The sequence below is a fragment of the Gobio gobio genome (assembly GCF_949357685.1).
Source record: "Gobio gobio genome assembly, chromosome: 22".
Classification (NCBI taxonomy): Eukaryota; Metazoa; Chordata; class Actinopteri; order Cypriniformes; family Gobionidae; genus Gobio; species Gobio gobio.
In genome coordinates, this window is record NC_137118.1 from 5,160,323 (window position 1) to 5,183,376 (window position 23,054).

At 37.5% G+C, this 23,054-nt stretch overlaps 2 protein-coding genes across 4 annotated transcripts in view; one reads left to right on the forward strand and one right to left on the reverse strand.

The window, feature by feature from the left end:
• opcml (opioid binding protein/cell adhesion molecule-like) overlaps positions 1 to 23,054 on the forward strand; it is a 253,293-nt gene that overhangs the window by 226,868 nt on the left and 3,371 nt on the right. For both annotated transcript variants that reach the window (XM_079804866.1, XM_079804865.1), the window contains 2 exons: positions 19,639 to 19,773; positions 19,872 to 19,992. In XM_079804866.1, the coding sequence (XP_079660992.1) occupies positions 19,639 to 19,773; positions 19,872 to 19,992 (256 nt within the window). The remainder of the gene's footprint in view (positions 1 to 19,638; positions 19,774 to 19,871; positions 19,993 to 23,054) is intronic.
• The window catches only part of ntm (neurotrimin), a 633,991-nt gene that overhangs the window by 59,505 nt on the left and 551,432 nt on the right, over positions 1 to 23,054 (reverse strand). The window lies entirely within an intron of this gene.

Below are 23,054 nucleotides of genomic sequence, written 5' to 3' on the forward strand. Positions count from 1 at the left end.
GTGTATATATATATATGTATGTCTAAACACACTTAACAGTCTGAAATCTGCCCTCAAGGTTTTTGTTCCTGCATTTTCCCTGTCAGATGTCTCTCATTTGAACTGCTGCTTTCCTCTTGTGATGGGATGAAGCTGGGATTGTAAATGTTAAGAGGAATCAGGCTGATGTGGGCATCTCCATTTTGTAGTGTCTCAGCTGTGAGAGGGCTTTGTTTAGTCCTGGAACCATGACAGTTTTCACATCACTCTCTCTCTCTCTCTCTCAAGCGCTCATCTGTCATGCTTCTCTCTCTCCATCTCACTGCCACTGTCACTTCTTCCTCTCCTTCTCTCTTCTGCTTTTATACTCTCTGGTTACACTTGACAGAGCTGCTTATGGTCAGTTAAAGACAAAAGGACATAAGTAAAGGCTTAAAAGGACAGTTCATCTGGAAATGAAAATTCCTCATGTCATTCCAAACCTGCATGACATTCTTTATTCTGTGGAAAACAAAAGAAGATATTTTGAATTGTTTTTTTGTTCATACAATGAAAGTCAGGATTCATTGACTGTTGTTGTATGAAAAAAGATTTTTTTTTCTCAGAAAATAAAAGAATATCAGAAATATATCAGCTTGCCACACAGATAATTAACTCTTTCCATGCAAGCCACCGCCAGCCTTTGAAATCATTTTCACAAAAGTTTCACAACATTTTGAGCAAAAAGCTGAGAAAATCATGTTTTTGTCAAAGATCCGAATCAGATTCAGAGCGATGAACAGCCCTAGAGCTCGTCCTGAGGCAACATTAGGCAGTTTTGATTTATATGCTGTATAATGTTGAAGATTGCGTTATTTTACATATGCATATGATTACACGTATCGATTGTTTCTGCTTCTTCTTCACATGTGTTTTGATCAGGAGATGCAGTACTCTTTCAGAAGTAATAGCTCCCCCTACCGTATAACAGTGAAAACACGGAAATGTCCGCTAATGGCAGGGAAATTGTGTATAGTCAATCCTAATTTGGATTGTACGTTTGTGCGCTGATGTGACAAAGGGGTTACGTACTCCAAGTAAATGTTTAATACGGCGTGTAAAGGGGGAACAAACGAAATTTAGATTTTCTTTCCGTGAAATTACACATTTGCTAATATGCAGAAGCGTTACATCAGTGACTGAGGCGTCCCTCCCTCGAGTCACATGCTAACTAGTTCATATTCCCCGTCCCAAACCAGTGTTATCAAGCCATGCTCATGTGTTTCAAGCACAATCAACCTCTTCTCCATCTTATTAAACCAGTCACATAGTCGATGAAGCCTGAAAAGAACACGTATTCCCTGGATGCGTCGCTGCCCTCTTATCTTTCCATTACAAACTCACACATGTGACTTATGGGGCCGAGGGGACGGCGTCATGCTTCCCCGTCACGCCAGCGAGGAGAGAGAGCGAAGGAGGGGGCAGCAGAAGCTGGGAGGCTTCGGTGATAAATCATTATTTATTTCTATCTGACAGAATTAACAGTCTGATGAACGCACGGAGCTTGACTTGTTTTTGGCTGCGCTGATTTATGGCCCAAATTTGCCAAAGGTTTTTGGGGTGGCCGGATGATTTCTTTCTGGCGGAATCTGTTGACAAGAGCAATTCATTACGTTACACCATACACTCTAATATTTTACACGTGGTTCATAGCAGAGAATATTTATTAAAATCATAGTTTGTCAAACAAAGGGTTTAGCTCACGTAGACCCACTGTAGTAAAACTGTAATAATTGTTTGGAATACTTGATTCTGATTGGTCAATCAGACATTTTTATATAATAACCAGTGTTGCCACAGTTACTTTGAAAAAGCAATCTGATTACTCCTTTAAAAAGTAACTTAGTTACTTTACAGATTACTTGATATTAAAGTTAACTAAGTAAGATTGCAAGTTACTTTATTAGTTACATTCAGCAGCTGCCGACAGCACCCCTGCCGCCTCAACATAAAAATGACAACTGTTTTTGCCAACACATTTTTAACAGTAACGTCAACAATGTATCTCCTGACATTTTAAGTTGAAATGAAGAAATATTTCCTGGAAAAAAAAAAAAACGTTTTAATAAAAAATATAATAAAGACAGTCTTTCTTGACTTCACTTAATATAAATACTCTCCCCGAGACTAAAGAAGAAAGCAAAAATATATATTTTTACTAAGGAAAATGACAGTGACTTGGATAAATTACTTTAATCTGATTACTGGTTTGGAAATAGTAACGCGTTCGATTACTCATTACTGGAAAAAAGTAGTCAGATTAGAGTAACTGGCATCACTGACAATAACCACTGAACTGTTTAAAGGTACACTGTGTACATTTTAGTGGCATCTAGCGGGGAGGTTGTGAATTCCTTTTGAAGCACGTAGAGAAGCTACGGTGGCCGACACAGGACAAAAAAGTCGTACTAAGTACTAGTACTAAACAATATAATTTCTTACAGTGGCATGGTTAAAGACAACTTTGTCATGTGAATTCATAGTAAATCAAAAGCAGTACATTAGTGTGATGTCAGCATCATTTTCATAAGAAAATAACCCAGCATGCATTCATTTTACTGTACATTTCCGACTATAGTAATTTATTGTAAAATAAAATCCTGTAAATTCCTGCCATTTTTTACAGTGTCAAAATCGCCCATATATAAATGAGCGATTTATTTAAAGTCCTTAACGCATTCAAATAATTTAACGCAATTAACGCAAATAAATGACAGAAGTATGTGAAGCTGCGTCATTAACGTAATTTTCGTCACGCATGATGTTAGAAGTCGGGAGTTCACACTGAGCATCTACAGCACCTGTAACCCTGGGAGGAGGACATGTCCTATTCTAACTCTCAATTCTGCTTCTCTGTTTGTGATCAGGCCATTTAAAGCTGTTAAACTCTGGGAAAGTTTCCAGTAATCGAATTAATTCAAACAGTCCAAAACAGCGCTAATGTAAAGAAGGCCAGGCTGATGACATCACACAGAGAGAATAGAGACTCGCATTGTGTTTTTAGTGAATTGTTCGTTCCAGTGTGCTTTGCTTTAAAACACGAGCTCTGTCGTATTCTGCAATTGTTTCTGAAGAGCGCAATTTTGGTGGCGTACCGGAGTCGCACAGTAAGCGCGTGAGTGTCTGATGCACAAACAACAAACCGTGTGTGTGCACGCTCTCGATCACTGATCTCACGTTGCATGTTTCCACACACACTCAGGAAGGATAATGTTTGATTTGTCATGTGTGCGTTCTTGTGTTCAGTAATCGTAGGTTTATGCAGTCAAAGCGGTTGATTTAGGAGTGTTTGGCGTCTCCGTGTGGTTCGGTTCGGTATCGCAGCTTGACGTCTAAAATGAAAACAATCTCGTTGTTGTTGCTCTGTACACACACACTATACACTGTGAATTCTGTTAAGTTTTCTTTATGTAATGTTTTTCATGGGTGCTTAGCTGTGTATAAATGTATTAGAATTATATGGACTCCTTATATGTGGTTATTTGGTGTCATTTTGGAGTCTCCAATGATCCTTGAAGCTTGCAGAAAATAGTGTGAGAATCACCCTTCAATCTGATTGTTTACTTTGGATATAGCAAATTATGACAAAATTAATGTGTTTAAAGAGATAAATGGCTATTGATTAATTTCACGACAAGTGTGTGATTAATCACGATTAAAAATGTGAATCTATTGACAGCACTAATATATATGTAGGGATAAAAATATAATAAATAGCATTTTTTGAATGTTGCACAAATGCAACAGTTGGCATTGGCAGGCAGCATTTTTTTTTAAAGCAAACTAGTTATAAAGCAGTAAATCGTAGACAAACTACTAGTAATTATTTTAATGTAAAATGAATGAAATATCAGTTTCTGTACTTGAATATTAATATGCATTACATATTATAAATATATTCCAGGATCATAAAACTACAGAGCGTCAGCTGCATATTTGTATGATAAAGTTTCAGCCTTCCAGCTGATTGCGAAGGCTTCTGAGCAAAAGCATATGTGTCCATATACTTTTAATAAGCAATTTTTTATGCGGTGGAAATAAAATAACCCCTATTACCTAACAGTTCGCACATGGAGAAGAGGTCTGACTGGTCTCTTTGACAGCCCCAGGCTTTGTAAACTTCTTTTTGCCACAGTCAGATCCTATTTCTTTTGATGTTTATGCATAGAAATCCTGATTTTCATAATCACTGGGTTTCTAAGAAACACTTTTAAGCAGAATAAAAGAAAATGCATGATATGCATCACTACTCGGGTCTCTGAGGGTTAAACACGACCAACAGAAAATCGAGTATAATAATGTTAAATAGATGTATGTGCCAACCGATGGATATGGTCAATCATAGGAGCATTTCACTCGCATCTTCACTTCACCACGAGCCAAAGATTCAATGCAGAATGACACCCGAGAGAGCAGATCCATTCGGTGTAAAAACGACATCCCACCGAGCCGTAATGGCCTCTTCCCTCTCAAGGGGCCACATTACGAGACAGTAATTGATTGGCAGTTAGAAACGAAATCTCTGTTTTAATTAGTGTGGCTTGACTTTGACTGGCTTAATGAAGATGCGTTCGTACATAAATTATGCCGTAGCGAGTTATTTGTTTGGAGGCACTTGTTTAAATGTGCGAGAGTAAAAAAGAAGCAAAGCGAGAGGGTAAAAAGAGAGAAAGGTCATTCAGGAGTGGAGGGCCAGCGATGATCAGTTTCACTGAACTGTGTAACCATGGTGACCTGCTGCCTACCGGGGCATGATTGGAGGATTTAGACACTCTGCTTGAGAGATGACAGCAAAATACAGACGACGTTCTCTCCACAGCTGGGGTTCAAGTGCTGCTTTTCTTTCAGTCTGCAGGCAGTGCAGGTATTCATTCAGATTCATATACTCAAACATTTACACCATTTGTTCAATCGCTCCTATTTTTGAACCTTTTTTCAATATCAGCTTACTACAAATGTTACTCAAATATATTGTATAGGTTTTATTTCAGTGGAACCGTTTAGTTAGAAAGCAATATTTAGGATTAATGGCATTTAACCCTTTATTCAGATATTAAAAAATGTCAGATTTTGCAAGCATAATGCCCATTTGTTAGCCTGGCGTGGCCATACTCAATTCTAGTCAGAATATGAGTCTGGTACCGCTCCATTGAGCTTTGATTATGGGGCGTGTTTCAACCGAGCCAGGAAATACCTCAATTGGATAGACCCACAACCAATCAGAGCAACGGAGCGACGCGTAACGTTAGTTGTCAAATGTCAACAGAACTCAACTGCACTGTGTTGCCAAGTCCGTGTTTTTCTCCATGTCCGCGGGTTGAAGCGACCCCAATTATGTGATTATATAAACCCAGGAATGCGAATTTTAGCAGGCAACCTTGCCAAAATAACATATTTTGCCAACCAAACGCCATTTTTTTCCGGAGAACCCCCCGGAAAGTTATAGTTTTGGGCTATAGTTTTGAGTAGCAATTGTGCGTGACATTGCAAAAACACTTGGAAACCCTGTCTGCACGCACGCTGGATTAAGTAACGTTACAAGAAAAAGATGAGTGTAAACGATCTTTGCCAGTAATAAAATAATTTAAGGATACACAGAGTACTTACCAATACGATCATCGTTTCTGAGAGAAATAGTAAAGGTGAATGCATATACGAACAAGTTCTCCGTTTAGGATAAGAGCAAATTCAACCCAAGAGCCTTCGATGACGTGGATGATTACGTTACTGTTGATCATCTGTCCATCATCGTCTAAAGCCCGCCCTCACAATTTCATTGGTCCGAACAGTTTCTGTTCGGGCATAATTCCTCCTCTATGGAGCGAGTCCAGACTGAATTGCCCGAGCAAAAAATTTTGTGGGCGGGGCTAAATTCGGCTGGCATCCAGGCTACACATTTGTGCTTGAGTCAATTTAGATTAGATTAGATTAGATTCAACTTTATTGTCATTACACAAGTACAAGGCAACGAAATGCAGTTTAGGTCTAACCAGAAGTGCAATAGCAGCAAGTGCAGGATATACAATGGATGCGTAAGTGCAGGACATGGATATGTACTGAATATGTATAAATATGTATAAATAGAGAGACGTTATTACTATAAACAGAACTGAATTTACAGGTGAATATGTACAGTGAATAAATATACAGATGGCTATTACTATAAACAGAATTTACAGGTGAATATGTACTATGAATACAATATACAGATGGCTATTACTATAAACAGAATTTTACAGATAGAGGTATACAATAATATGTTAGGCTAATATGAGGAATAGCAGTGGATTAGGGTAGTGCAATAAATTATGGACAGAGCTATTCGGAAAAAAAAGAAAAAAAAAAAGTGGAAAGTGCAGTGGAAAGTGGTTGCATATTACAGTTAGAAGTACAGTGCAAAATGCCAATGTAAACATTGGTACTATAAATACAGTCGGCAGTGCAAATGAGCATAATCCAGTTAAGATATGGCAGTGCAAGATGCATATGTAAACAGTTGTTACTGTGATAAACAGTCGGTAGTGCAAATAACAAAGTGAAGGAAGATGTGAGGTAGGAGAGTTATCAGTTTATGAGGGAAGTGGATCAACGGGGGTTTGAGTTCAATAAAGAGACAGCTCTGGGGAAAAAACTGTTCTTTAGTCTGCTGATTTGCAGACTAATTGTTTTATTTATGATAATTCAATGAAACGTGCTAAATTGTGCGGTCATATTTTTTGGCCAGGCTGTCATACACAAATTATGAACACATACAAAAACAAGAGAACCAACAATATATTAATAACTGATTATTTAGTAGTTAATGTATGCCTTTCCTTTTTGTATTTCTGTAAAAATAATAATAGTAAAGTAAGTTGCTGTACTTAAATATAAATACTTTTTAACTATACTATACTATTTTTAACTATAAATATTTTTGTCAGATAAACAGCTTGTCCAACTGTTTTGTCCATCATATGTAAAATATTTTTTTTAAAAACAAAATCATTTTTAATATTTTATATATCCACTGATCAGGCATAACATTATGACCTTCCTAATATTGTGTTGCCCTGACCCATCGAGGCATGGACTCCTCTAGACCCCTGAAGGTGTGCTGTGGTATCTGGCACCAAGATGTTAGCAGCAGATCCTTTAAGTCCTGTAAGTTGTGAGGTGGGGCCTCCATGGATCGGACTTGTTTGTTCAGCACATCCCACAGATGCTCGATTGGATTGAGATCTGGAGAATTTGGAGGCCAAGTCAACACCTCAAACTCGTTGTTGTGCTCCTCAAACCATTCCTGAACCATTTGTGCTCTGTGGCGGCGAATTATCTGCTGAAAGAGCCACAGCCACCAGGGAATACAGTTTCCATGAAATGGTCTATAGGTGGTACGTGTCAAAGTAACATCCACATGGATGGCAGGACTCAAGGTTTCCTAGCAGAACATCTGCCTCCACCGGCTTGCCTTCTTCCCATAGTGCACCTGGTGCCATGTGTTCCCCAGGTAAGCGACGCACACGCACCCGGACATCCACGTGATGTAAAAGAAAGCGTGATTCATCTTCCATTGCTCTGTGGTCCAGTTCTGTTGTTCACGTGCCACTGTTGGTGCTTTGGGTGGTGGTCAGGGGTCAGCATGGGCACCCTGACTGGTCTGCGGCTGTGCCGCCCCATACACAACAAACTGAGATGCTCTGTGTATTCTGACACCTTTCTATCAGAACTAGCATTAACTTCTTGAGCAGTTTGAGCTCCAGTAGCTCGTCTGTTTTATCAGACCACACGGGCCAGCCTTCACTCCACACGTGCATCAATGAGCCTCGGCTGCCCATGACCCTGTGGCCGGTTCTCCACTGTTCCTTCCTCTGAGCACTTTTGATAGAGACTGACCACTGATGCAAGATGCATTTTAGGGCTGCTAAGAAATAATTGAAGGGTATATGTTCTCCATCCACCCTCTAACAACACCCAACAAGTAACTTTGCCACTCTGAGGGTGAGTAAATGATTATAGAATAAATTGTTTTTGTGTACTGTCCCTTTAAATTTGGACACACTCACTCTCTCTCTCTCTCTCTCTCTCTCTCTCTCACTTTCTCTTTACCTTGTTTCTTATTTCTTTCCTGCTCTCTCATCCAAATGTCAGACCTCTCTGCCTTACAGCTTTCCCAGAGCCCAGGTCAGATTGAATGGCGTTAGGCGAGATAAAGCACTACTAGTGTTTTTAACAATAGCCCACAACAAAGTGATAATAGAAAAGGAAAAAAATATCAATTCCGGGAAGCTACCGCAGGTCTTTGGGCAGTTTTTGAGGATACATTTCATCTCCTGCTCCCAGCCTGGTTTGCGGTTCTCTGAAACGGCTTTTATAACTTGCAGCGTGTAATGAAAAGTCCTTGTGACATCCTCATTTTCCCAGTTATAAACATTACGACTTCCTGTAATTAGCTTAGTCATTGCTTTACAATCTGAAGTAATCATCATTTGAATTTCTATTAAGGAGGTAGTCCATTTAGGGACGATCGCAAAATGCAATTAGGTATGTTGACAAACAGTAATGACGGTCAGCGGCTTATTACAAAATCATTAGCACACTGAAATCTCATTATATGTGTAATATCATTCCATAATGTGTTTATTAGTTGATGAAGGAGCCCAGAATGCCTGCTGTGGAGTGTTAAAGCACGTGCTCGCATGATGATACAATGCAGCAGGACAGCTTTTGCAGCTCAGGCATTGGCCTAGCTAGCTTCACGTCGCATTACCGGAAATATTGAATGACCCGTTTTAATGCATGAAGCCATTGACCCACTTCAGTGTATTTCATGGGTGCCTCAGAGTCTGGAAGTTTTCGGATTCCATTTCACTTCCATACATTGATCCCCAGCTTTGGGGTCGACGCGCTTTAAAAGCATGCTATTACAGTTAGGGATTGTTGGCTAGTCTTCTAGATTAGTGAGGTTGACTGGTTTATCTGCTTCTTTCCCCCTATTTTTTGTTTTTCCTGTGATGTAAGGGCATGAATTAGTGATGAGAGGTTTTTAGCATGCTGATATGATGTGCTTTAGTGCTGAAACTATCAAAGTGGCAAAACTCGCTCAGAAGAGGTACACACACACACACACACACACACACACACGTGTTATGGGGACTGTCCACAAGATTTTTAAACTGTACAATCTGTATCTTCTATCGCCCTAAACTTTAACCTACCATCACACAAAACTTTCTGCATTTTGACATTTTAAAAAAACATCACTTAGTATGATTTATAAGCTGTTTTCCTCATGGGCACCAAAGGTCAGGGATTTTGGATATTGCCGTCTTAAGGCTGCACTATATTGGAAAACTTACTTTTCCGAACTTTTTTTTTTAAATCCAAAATTTGTATAAATATTTTTCTTAATGTTATGAAAGATAACAGAATAATTTGATATACCATTTTACTTTATGCAATATGTGTGTAAACATGGCCATAAATGTCATTCCCATTCTATGCAATGCATCTATACACGGTATCTAATTTGCATATTTATGTGTTTTGGGACAATGTCATGTAAAAAGACTTGTAATAATAATTTCATAAAAATGTCTCATATTTCGTAAGAATATCAAGACTTAAAACTGTATGTTATCAGAGAAATTTGCTAAATAAAGTCTTTATTCTGGGTCAGGAGGATATTTCTGTCTCATTGTCTCACAAAGTTACGTTATAACAATGTCAACAATAAATCTCTTACTTACATCGTGTCTTGACTTTGTTTGATAATGAGAGGTTTCACGAGCCTGCGAACTCAGGACTGAATAACTCTGAGATTCTGACTAACTTAAACACCCCTGATCGCGTTCAAGAGATCAACTGTGATTGGCTACATTACTCACCGCTGCAGAAAAACACTGTAAATAGATGCTTTTGATGCTCTACAGAGCTCGGACACAAATTTGCAAATCTGTTTCGCCAATATGCTTACAGTATCAACTTTGGGAGTGACGAGGATGGAGAGGATCAGGAATGAGTACATCAGAGGGACAGCACATGTGAGATGTTTTGGAGACCAAGTTAGAGAGACCAGGTTGAGATGGTTTGGACATGTTCAGAGGAGGGAGAGTGAATATATCGGTTAAAGGATGCTGAGGTTAGAGCTGCCAGGCAGGAGGTCGAGAGGAAGACCAAAGAGGAGGTTTATGAAGGTAGTCGGTCTGAGAGAAGAGGATGCAGGGGATAGGGCTAGATGGAGGCAGATGATTCACTTTGGCGACCCCTGATGGGAACAGGCGAATCAACTGAGGGTGCTCTAGCACCACTGTAGAACCGGGCCGGCTTTAAAGTTGTCCAAATGAAGTCCTTAGCAATGCATATTACTAATAATAACACATTTTAGATACATTTACAGTAGGACATTTACAAAATATCTTCATGGAACATGATCTTTACTTAATATCCTAATGATTTTTGTCATTAAAGAAAAATGTATAATTTTGACCCATTCTATGTATTGTTGGCTATTGCCACAAATATACCCGTGTGACTTATGACTTAGGTTTTGTGCTCCAGGGTCACAAATGATAAACATTCACTCTGTTATGGTTAAACTGTGCAATTAATCAGCGAATCACATGCGGGAGCAGCTCAACTACGATCCCTATACTTGACATCACACATCCTGCATTGTGACTATCACGGATGTGCACCGCCATATCGATGCTAAAACAATATATCGTAACATTTTGTCCCTATAACTTACCTGAGCCACACACATACACACTCTCTCTCTCTCTCTCTCTCTCTCTCTCATACACACACCGTACTTTACTTTATCAGGGGAACATTTATTAAATTACAGTAATTAAATGCACCCAACACAATCCCTAATTCCGGTAGAGTGGAGAAAACATGATACAGGTTTATGAAAATATGATTCCTGATACGGATAAGGATTAGTCAAGGTCTAAAAAGAGTTTTCAATCATGACGTTAAAACAGAGACTGAAAATTAAATGTCCGGGAATTTTAGTTTTTTTTTAAAGATCATGTTAAAAAGATGAGTCGGCTTAATTCACTTATGTGCGGATATTCAATAACACAACCTTAATAAAGTCAGGCATCTCCTAAATAAAGGCTTATCTTAATGTCGTCCTGTCTGCTTCAGTGGCGTGATCTGTATAAACTCCTTTACTTTCCGACTGTAACATGAGCGAGTCTTTCCCCTTGATCCTAATCTTCTAAATGTAGTTATAGGAGCATTTCTTTTTCCTCTCTCTGACTGTATGCAGACAGCACAGACCAGTTTATTTATTCCTTCCTGTTTACACTGTCATTCTCCTTTACATTCTAATAATCTTGTGCTGTGTTCAGGAAGACAGTCTCATGACAGCAGCAGGATTATTACTCAGTGCTGGATGTAATTGCAATGGGCCCTGTGTTTGCTTTCTGTCTCTAAAGTAAACATTATAAATCATTGCCGTTCACCGAGGCTATCTACATTAACCTCATCGCCGTTGGAAAATCAAACTGACCGTTTTAATAGCTAAATAATATAAATGAAAACTACACGAGAATAAATGAAATGTTGCGTCGCTGTATCCGAGCTGCTCTTTCAGACTATGTGTGGGATTGCATTTACACATGTATAACTGTAAGTTGTTCAATAGGAAGCTAAATTGTGCCTTTTTGTAGAATAAACACATTCCCTTTGAATAAAACCAATTTCCAGTGTGAATAAAAACTTGCTCTGTAAAACTTTTGTTGGTGAATGTAAACAGTACGGCAGGTCAAACGTATAACTGAAGTTGATTCAATAAGTGTCTGTGAAAAATTTGGAGGAAAATCCTTTTGGCTGTACTTCATGAAATGAGAAACACTGTGACCTTCGCTAGTAATGTTCCGTCTTTTAGTGGTGCTTTTGAGCATGCATATAGTATTTTATAAATCGTGCATTTCATACAAGAAAACCAAAAGCTATCTGGAAGTGAGATGATCAGAAACCATCATTTGAAACATCTAAATTGCTCTAATTATTTATATTATCTTTTTGGTCACACTTTAGTACTCACTATTCACTACGAATTTTGCCTCAATTAACTCCCAATTACTGCACTGTAAAACATATTCACCATTTATCACAGCATTTTATCTTTTGTCAAATGAATGTGTTAATAAATAGAAACTCAACATATTTAAGTCAATCTCCATTGCATTAACTCAAATTTTTTATTTCAATGAACTCGCATTTTTAAGGCAAACAGGAAACTTACTTAATTAAGTTAAGTTAAACCAACAATATTTCTTTATAATGTGCTTATTCATAGTTAGTAAGGTAGTTGTTAAGTTTAGGTATTGGGTAGGATTAAGGGATGTGGAATATGATCGTGCAGAATAAGTCATTAATATGTGCTTTATGAGTACTAATAAACAGCCAATATCACAGTAAATGCATGAAACTAGTTAATAATGAGAATTGGACAAACTAAAGTGTTAATTTTTTTTGTCTTTTCCAATAATATTTGATTATTATTTGCATCTAAATACATGTGAATCAAATTTATGATTCACAAGTTCAGATGTTTGAACACCTGGGACTGTTGATCATATACAAAATGTCTGTGGAACATAAAATATATTTTGAAGGGTTTTTTTCTATACAGTGAAAGTCAGTGGGGTCCAAAATAATGTTGTATGGACAAACTTTCTTCAAAATATCCTCTTTTGTATTCCAGAAAGCCAATTTTGGAACGACATGAGGTTGTGGAAGCTTAATTGCAAGATTACAATAGAGTTTATATCTTACAATTTTGACTAATTTCGAAGTTTATATCTGACAATCCTGAGAAAAAAAAGTTATAAACTCACAATTGCGAGAAATAAAGTCAGAATTGTGAGATTAAAAGTCGGAATGACCGTTTAAATTTTTTTAATCCATGGTGTAAACAAGCTTCCTGTCATGTGGAAAATGCACAAGTTTAGCAGCTTGGTTGGTTACCAACTGAAAGAAAATTTTAAATGGTACAAAAAAATTATTAATAATAGAGCACCAATTTATTTTAGCTCTTATTTCCATTGGGTTAATGTAAGTCATGGGTATTTTACCAGACAGAGTATTATGGATCTTAATCTATGCAGGTGTAAAACATTTTGGGCCCCATCATACACCAGGCGCAATACAGCACCAGGTGCGACACAAGTGTGTTTTGCTAGTTTCAGCCCGACGCAGTTTTCATTTTCACGTCCAGCACAACGTTGTTTAAATGGTAAATGTGTCACAGTGCTATCCTTGACAGGAAAGTTGTAATGCTGTGTATTGCTAGTTTTTGCTATCTTATCTCAAACTCAATTCCATATGATTAGATGTAATGTAAATGAGTAAATGATGACAGAAAAAAGCTGTATCATATGGTTCACACTTAAAGGCCAGTTTATATTTAAAATATCCAGTTTCACAAACAGGGCTTAGATGAATGCAGGATTAGGCCTTAGTTCCATTTGGATGTTTATGCCTTAGGAAAAAAAATACATTAATGATTTGAGACAAAACAATGGCACTGACATGTTTTGAGATATCTCAGCGCAAGTCGCTTTCAGTTAAAACAGCTCAAACTTGAATTTAGCTTAAGCTTCGTCTGTGAAACCAGGGGTTAGTCTCTTCTCTCATGGACAGATTATTATATAAATGGTACTATTATCAGGCTTCGGCTCATGTTGAGCGTAATCTGGGGGGAACTGTTCTCTCAATGATTGCTCAAACTTTATAAGCATTGCAAGTCATATAAGGAGATATGCATAATTACCAATCTCTCCCACAATCCCCAAGGCCATGTTATTAGAAACAAAATAACAACCTAAGTCCACTCCTCAACCTTTTCACTAAATGAAGGACTGAGGCTGTATTAATGAGATGGCATAATGTGCAGTCTGCGCTGAGAGTGGCATTTGCACTAACTGGCTGTCTGAACCTGAGGGTGAAACTTGATTTCATTCCCTCAGAGGAATAACCAAATCGTTTCTTTGCTTGATAATAGAATTGGAGATACAGGTGGGTTTTGTGTAATGATCGACACAACAACAGAGGGTCAGTCCAGGTCAGCCAAGCGTAACATATTTGTCTTATTGACATCCACTAACCTTTTTCTGCCTTCAGATAGAGATAATGTTAAATAAATGCTGTTCGGTTTATAGAGCGATCAGGGCAGAATAAGTGCGCCTGCTTTAGGTTTCCTAGGTTTTCTGATTCTGCTTGAGGAAATACATTTCTCATGTTGGCATTATGACACTACTATGATACTTTCAGCCGCTGTGCCAGGCAAAAACAGCTGGCATAGGTTTGATACAGTTACGAATGACTGAAAGTGGCGCAGAATGGTTGTGGCCCTTTAATAGGGGTTAATTATTGCCAAAAATACTAAATGGTAAAAAACAGCACCACAAGACTTTCTTCAGTTCATTGCATGTCAACACAGAGGGTTGTCTTGGGCTTAACTGACCGTTCGCAAAGACCCGCCCCCTTTAGTTACTCCGACAAGCCATGGCGCTCTCACACCACACACGTTCTCACGTAGAGAAAATACACCGCAGAGCAAAGAGGACACTGACAACACGCAGACAGACAGGACAGACACTGCATGAAAAGTGGGATTTTCGTCAGTATGTGACACTGTAGATTGCCGTGAAACTTCAGGTTTACGACTGTGCACGGCAATTTGCAGGCAACACCGAAAACTGCCGTAAATTGTGGTAAATTGACGTGGGCCTTGCTTGGCAGTTGACCCCCCATGACCCCCCCTCCCCTTAATTCTAGGGGAGGCTTTATCATGTAAATGAACATGCTGTGAGCTACACAAATGCAAATCAGAGTAGCAGCAGGGGGAGTTTTATCTAGGTTCTGAATTTTTTTGACTAAAACAAGTTTAAAGTTTAAGTTAAAATGTTATCTTAAATTTAAGTAAAATGTACTCGTTTTAGTACACATTACTAAATTTTTAGGGCAACCAGTTTGCTCCAATTTTTTAAGTAGATTCAACTTGTCCGGGCTCACAGTGTAGATTAATTACTCTGTATGTCATTAGCGATAACCAATGTTATGTAAAAAAAATAAAAAAATACAGGACAGCAGTTCATGTCTTCAACCTTTAGAGAGGTTATGTGATGCAACAAGACAATGAACCAAAGCACACAAATAAATCAAGTAAAGCATACAGTTTACATACCAAAATTAATTTTTCCACCCTGCACTGTGAATGATTTTTTAAATGGCTATTAATCATAAATGTGAAAAGTACAAGTTTGTGTGTTTATAGTTAAGTCAGATTGTGTTTTTCTGTAATTGTCATTTAAATTGAGCTCACACCACATTTTATGAATTATCAATGCAGATTTTCAATAGGTGGTTTCCTGGTTTAAATTATGCCAAGAGTAGGCCTTAATCTAGTTAATCGTGAGTTAAAAAATTGTTGCCTGGAACAAAGATTAAGCACAGATTGCTAACACCTGGACTATGAGTCCTGAACTAAAATAAACTGGATTCATTTACAGTTTTATCTAATTGCTTACACACAATTTCTGAAAATATGGCTCCATTTCTTGTAACTCTACACACAAAACATCAGACATCTCTTGCAAAAGCAACACTTTGTGCAAAACTATTTTAACTATTTCCAAAAATGTTGTTTTTGCATATATCTAACTACACAATGCACAACTGGGTGGCATTTATAGTGAATCGAAAGTTATCCAGGGATAATGTCATGATGTAGTGTGTGTGTGTGTGTGTGTGTGTGTGTGTGTGTGTGTGTGTGTGTGTGTGTGTGTGTGTGTGTGTGTGTGTGTGTGTGTGTGTGTGTGTGTGTGTGTGTGTGTGTGTGTGTGTGTGTCCGTGACTCTTTAGCTCTGCACGCCTGCATGAGCTCGGGTGTTTTCGAAAAGAATCGGTACAGCGTTATAAATATGATCAAACTAAAGACTCTACAGAGATATGACGGATGCAACACTACTCTATAGGTACTCAAGATTAACATGGAATTTACAGTTGAACTGAAATCAACTGAACTGAATCAACACTGAAGTCACTTGAGCTGAATATTGACACTATCTTGGCTTGTTAGAGCCGGTTTACAGCAGAATTTGTTTTGAACTTGTTACTGAAGCTGCTATGAAACAATATATTTTGTTGTATGCATATTCTTTCTTTCTCAAACCTTAGTTTTGATTTCTAAGTGATCAATTTATGTATAAGTGTTTTCACACATGATCATTGGCTGTATGGGTCCTCAGTAAATGAATGTGGCATTTAAATGGCAAAAGTTATTCTTGTCTCTATAACTTATGGCTTCCTAAAGACACGTTTATGGGTAAATAAAATATTAATAATATAAATAAAATGAATATCAAAACATATTTTAAATATAATGAAGTCATTTTATTATAGCACTCATCAGATGTTCCTGGAAACAAAACAGAGACAGAACAGTATAAACAAACTATACAACAAACTAAACACCAAATTACAAAAACATTATTATGTGAAAGTGAATAAAGTTGTGTGTGTTTTCAGTTATAAATATGTGCTGTGTAAATTAGCCTATACTTTTAGAAATTATATATAGCCTAACTTTAAAAAACAAACAATAACCCATATAGATAAATTATAATAATTGTATAATATTAAGCATTTACTTAATATACATTGTAACATTAGGCTACTTTACTCTAGCACAGTAGTCAGTTAAGCAATTAATTAATATCTTATATTAATATGTATGTAGCCTAGGCTACATCTAAAGGTAAGTCTGCTTTAAAAAAAAAAATATTACGCTTCGACATGTACAGAATGTGCGCGTTAAGAAACACGTTCAAATGTGTCTTCTTAACATGTTAAAACTGTGCGTGAAGCGGAAAACAGGGCGTGTTGAAGGTTGAAACGATCATAAGTCACGCGTTTCGTATAAAGAGATTTGGCCCCGGGCGCGTTCCATATCAGAGCCCTAGTCCAATGAGGTGCGAGGTCGAGGTCATGGCCATGACGCGTAGAAGACGAGCTTTAAACTTTTTTTTATGTTTTTTGCTGCTTTCCTTTTTCGTGATCAACAATGACAGGACACCGTCTTCAACTCAATCTCTGCATGGACGCGACGAACTTTTTGGACTCATTTTCAGGAGGCTGTCTTCGTCTTCATAACTCTGAGGCAAACTGCAGTCGCTATGAACCACAGCATGGGTAATGTAACGTTACGATTTAAAGAATATGCTTTTATTCAGCTGTATAAGGAAATGGATGCGTTAATAGATCCGAGCTTAAAACTGCACATTTTGTTTACACAGACTATCCTCGCCTCATAACGAAGCCGTGAGCTCTTATCAGCTTGGAGCGATTTCCGCGAGTCCAGATTTAACCGCTGATCATGACGAAATTGTGTGTAAGTAACTTCTAATGTGTTTCTCATTCCTTGTTTAATTTTACCGTGACTGTTTTTATTAATACCAGTCTCATGTAATTGTTTTCCAGCTGCCTGTAAGACGTATTATGAATCGACACGCCGCAGCTTCAGATACAAACAACCTGAAACTGCGAAGTTTAGCTCGGAGTTGATCAAGAAGAAAAAGGGTAAGATTTATTATATTAGATCCGTTTTTTGTCAATGTGAGTATTTTTCAGGTTGCTTATTGTCTTTATGGATTGTATTACAGTTGCTGGAAGCAAGAGTGTGCTGGATGAGGTGGACATTTGGAAGTGCGCGACCATTGAACTCATGTTTGACGAGGAAGACGGCTTTGTTGACGGGGTGTCTGGATGGATTGTGCGGCCACCGCGCTCTCGCAGCCTGGAGCACGCCGAACTTTACATTACATTACTGCTGCACTGTACATAGTTGTGTGTTTAACAATAAAGCTCTTTCTTTGAGTAAACCGCTGTGTTTTATAAATGAAGCCCTTTCTTTGAATGAACAGCTGTATGCTTATAAATGAAGCCCCTTGTTTGAATAAACGGCACGGTCCGTATAATTTTCCCATATATTCCTTGATGGTATGAATACTTCATAGCACAATAACATTAATATGAAACAAATTATTACAACATAAATTATATATTTATTATTATTATTATTGGGGTTTACATTTATAATGAGCCAGGGGGACCAATAATGATTGGTTTGCAGTGATCTGCCAACCAATCACGAGGGATTTTTCTTTTTTAAATGTAGTGGCTTCAGCCAATAGTGAGTGAGTAAATTCAAGTCTGGCCGTTGACTCTCTGGTTTCGCTGCTATTCATATGCTAATTAGAGGCGTCGCACCTCCGCGCGGTCTCTCAGCGGGGGGCTCTCCACCTACGTCATGGTTCGTTTACGACAATTTGTGGCACAGACGAACGCGACGTTCGCTGCCTCTAAATTGTCGAAAACTGCCGAAAATTTGGGAGATTTCCAGGAGTATACAGGCGTTTATGGGGTCGAAAATCCCACTTTTCATGCAGTGAGAGCAAGTTACTTTTGATATGAAACAAAGTCTCAACTTTGAAATTGTCATTTTTTTAAAGAAATATTAACAATAAATAGCGTTTTGTGGCTCTTTAATGTGTCGCGATCACTGTAGCGCCTCAGTTAAAGCTGCTTGTGAACTGATTAGCTCTTCCTTCTAGTTCATTCATAAGCAGGAATGAACACTAAATGTTGTTTTAACCACGGAAAGACGTCAGTACACACCGTTTTTCCAAGTTCAAGTCCATCGCTGTTAATCTACTAACTCTCCTGACTGCTTTGTCGGACAAAACGGCAGATTCGGCGATGTGATTGGTCAGATCGCCTGTCAATCAAACTAGCGGTGAAGGGTGAATTCATTTTAAGATGCTGTGCATTTACGCTGCTAATAAGAAACACTGAAATGATCAAATATATTTTGAGATGTTCATGATTGTGTTTAAATCAATAATTACAATATTTAGATTAAAAACCTCCTGGATGCACACACAAAAAAAGCAAATAAAAATGTAAAAATTAAAATTTATGAAATAAATTGCAGTTAAGTTTGTGAACCCCTTGCAGAATCTGTGAAAGAGGGTTATTTTTAGGGTAACCCTTTAGAATAATGGTCATTAGTTAACATATTAACTAACATGAACTAACCATGAGCAGTACATTTGTTACTGTATTTGTTCATCTTTGTTAACCTTAGTTAATATAAATACATCTGTTCATGGTTTGTTCAGGTTAGTTCACAGTGCATTAACTAATGTTAACAAGATTTTAATAATGCATTAGTAAATGTTGAAATTAACAAAGATTAATAAACGCTTTATAAGTGCAGTTCATTATTAGTTAATGTTAACTAATGACCATTATTCTAAAGTGTTACCTTTTTTAGTACGGTCCTGAATATATTTTTTACCAGAAGATATTTTACATGAAAATGTTTACATATAGTCCACAAGACAAAAAAAAGTGTGTGTGTGTGTAAACAATATACAATATAAAAATATAATTTTTTTTTTTTTAAGTATTTGCATACCATGACAGATGTAGTAGATGTCCTTATATCTTCATTATATCACTGTAGCCCCTCAGGCCTTTTACCATTTTATAATGCATTGGTTTTATAATATGAATTTATGTATGTCAATAATTACTTCAACCCCATGTGTGTTGATACAGGTAACAGAATCATAACCGAGGGTGAATATGTGGAAATGACTGGAATCACCAAAGACATGTCCGGCTCGTACGACTGCATCACCTCGAACGACATCTCTCCTCCAGACGTGAGGACTGTTCAGGTTACTGTAAACTGTGAGTGTCTCATTCAGTCCATGCTAATTCCTGTGAACGCCATCCATTTCTCACATGCTGTTTATGAATCCCTCAATTACACATAATTCATTTCACAGACCCACCTGTCATTTCACGAGCTCGGGGCACAGGAACGGCTGTCGGCCAGAAAGGAGTTTTGTGGTGCGAGGCGTCTGCGGTTCCTCTGGCGGATTTTCAGTGGTATAAGGGGGAGCGCAGGTAAGACTCGCGTTACATTACATTATTTTGACATTGGAAGTCAAACAGGAAATGTTTAGGCTGAGAGAGGAGAACATGCTCCTGGAAGGACACTGTCCTGCAGAGTTTTGCTCCAACCCCGATTAAACAAACCTGAAACAGCCAATCAAGGTCTGACTAGGCATTTGTGTTCCAAATTTGAAGTTGATATCACAAAAATTGAAGTTCCCATGAGATTTTGTTTAGGCGCTATACCAAAAATAGCCACTGGGTGTCATTGAAATTCCATTGATTTTTTTTTATGCAATCTCCTGTAACAAATGTGTATATTTTTGTCCAAATATCAACGTCTTACTAGGCATTGTCTAAAATCAATAAACGGTTCCAATAGTCCTTTTCTGCAGTACGGATACACCGATACCAGCTGCACGTTCTCACTCTCTTCTCTCCGCCGGTGAACTGACACACACCCGCCTCCTCTCACTCACTCATCTCATTCACTCCGGTTGAATAGTGCTTGCATTGTGCATATTTGTACTCATTCTCGCAGGTTTCACGCTCACACCAAAAGCGTGTGTGCCGCATAGAAGTGCCACTCTCATAAAGCCACCTCTCAAACAGCTCGCGAGTACCTAATGGACTTCTTTTCATGGCTTATTGCGCTTAAAAGGTCAAAGACATACAGAATTATGTTCAGGTACATGCAGTCAGTTTTGGAATGGAAATAGTTGAGAGAATGCATGGACCCGTGCATAAGCTCATGTGCCGTGTGTCTCAAAGAACAAAAGACAAAGATAAAATCACTCGCTGCTCCTGACTGAATAACTTTAATGGTAAGCATTAATCTGTATTTAAAACGATCCAGTGTTATTTTACTTTTGATTACTGTAGTATTTCTTACCTGAATAACTGAAAAGCCATGTTTAATTCATTTGTCTCTTTATTCTGTTGTTTTTATTTGTGCTATCATTTGTTCTTATTTTATTACTGACTGTTCAAATTTGAGGTTTTCACAACAATGAGTTCATTAAGCCTCGTCTAGCTTCCAATGCTACCTGTTAACTGTCACCCCCCTTTTTGAAAATATACATGAACATGCACTATCAAAACTTAAATGGTTGCAATTCAAGAATGCTTTGGAATATAATTCATTAATTTTAAAGAAGACAGTCAGCAGATTATGGCTCAAGCTGTGTTGGGGAAAGTTACTTTGAAGAGTAATGCATTACAATATTGCATTACTCCCTTAAAAAGTAACTATTTGAGTTACTTAGTTACTTTTTAAGAAAAGTAATGCTTTGCGTTACTTTTTCTCACCTGGGCTGGGGTTGTTTTTGTTTTTTTTTATAACAAAAAAAAGTTATATTTTTGTAAAGACCTCTTCATACCAAAATTGAAATAATAAGCCCCAGGCTGAGGTAAAAATGCAAATTAACGCATGAACAGTAGATGGCGCAGCTCTGTTGTGCTGCCATTCTGGATAATGGAAGAATAGGACGCAGGAGAAAAAAGTTTTACCAATAAAAACAAAAAATCTTGTAATTTTCATCATCAAAGGTCAGCAGCAAGACATTGGTAAATTAAATATAAAGGTAGATTAAATCCATAAAAATTGTTGTTTTATTTAACATTTAATTATTGGAGGTTTGCATAGTATTCTGATTTTGCATTTGACTGATTTTATTCATTTTGAGGAGTACATCATTTTTATTGTGCAAGTGAGATTAATAAATGCTTACATTTAGTCTAGAACTACAATAACCCTCATGTTTACACACGCCTCTGCACTTATTTTTCTCAACATGGGGCAGGAGAGCTGTCAGTCAAATAAATGTGAAAAAGTAACTTGCGTTACTTTACTAGTTACTTGGAAAAAGTAATATTATTACGTAACTCAAGTTACTTGTAATGCATTACCCCCAACACTGGGCTCAACTGAAATCACTTCAAAAAATAAAAGTATGAAAAGGTTATGAAACTTTTTAAATTTACTGTAAATCAAATGTACTGTACTAAATATGTTTTATATAAAATATATATGTTACAAAATAATTTGTACTCTAAAATTACTATCAAATCAAAGCCAAATGTCTAACCAATGTGTGTTCCAAATTTGAAGTTGATATCACAAAATTTGAAGTTCCCATGAGATTTTGTTTAGGCGCTATACCAAAAATAGCCAACAGGTGTCATTGAAATTCCATTGATTTTTTTATGCAATCTCCTTTAACAAATGTGTATATTTGTGTCCAAATATCACAAAACAGGTATTGACAGCTATAGAACCGTGAGACTCAGACCTTTCCGACGATATGCGTTTTATAAATGTTGTAATATGAAACATGACGACACCCACTATGAGGAGCCTCTACAAGAAATTAGAGTACCGTTTCCATGGTAACGCAAAATCCGATTTAAAAACAGTTTTCACAGGATGAATCTTGAGTTCGTAAGCTTTCGAATGTTATATAGTTTGTCAACATTAGATCAGGATAAATATAGGATATAATTGTTTTAAACGGCAATTAAACATCTCAAATTATCTTTGTATGTTTTCTGAGAGGTGTACCTTCCTAAATCATGAAAAATGCTGCTTTTCTTTGATTTTCTGTTCACATGTTGAAGTTTGGTATCGTTGTAAAGCGCAGCATTCCAACTTTGTAAATATTCATAGCGAATTCTCGATGGCATGAGTCTGAACCAATGAAATGTGCGAATTATCAAACCCATGCTAATGTAAAGAAAATGATCTTACTCGTGCTGACTGACCGATCCAAAGCGTGCGTACAAAGATGCCTTTCAGACAGTGCACAATCCCGACATTTACACAGAATTACAGTATTTCAAAATATCTGTTATGTGTACGTCTGTTTAACTGTTGGGGGAAAACATCTGACGTGTAACATTATATTAGATCTGTGCGGTACAGTAGGTCTTAATATATAGGCTGTCTGTCTCATTAATGTTAATCAAACAATTGTGGTATCATGGAAAAAAAAGTTGAATATATATTTTTCCTATAGATATGGGTTTTGACTTGGTGTTATTATCAGGGATTTTAAGGTATGGTTGCTGGTGATTTT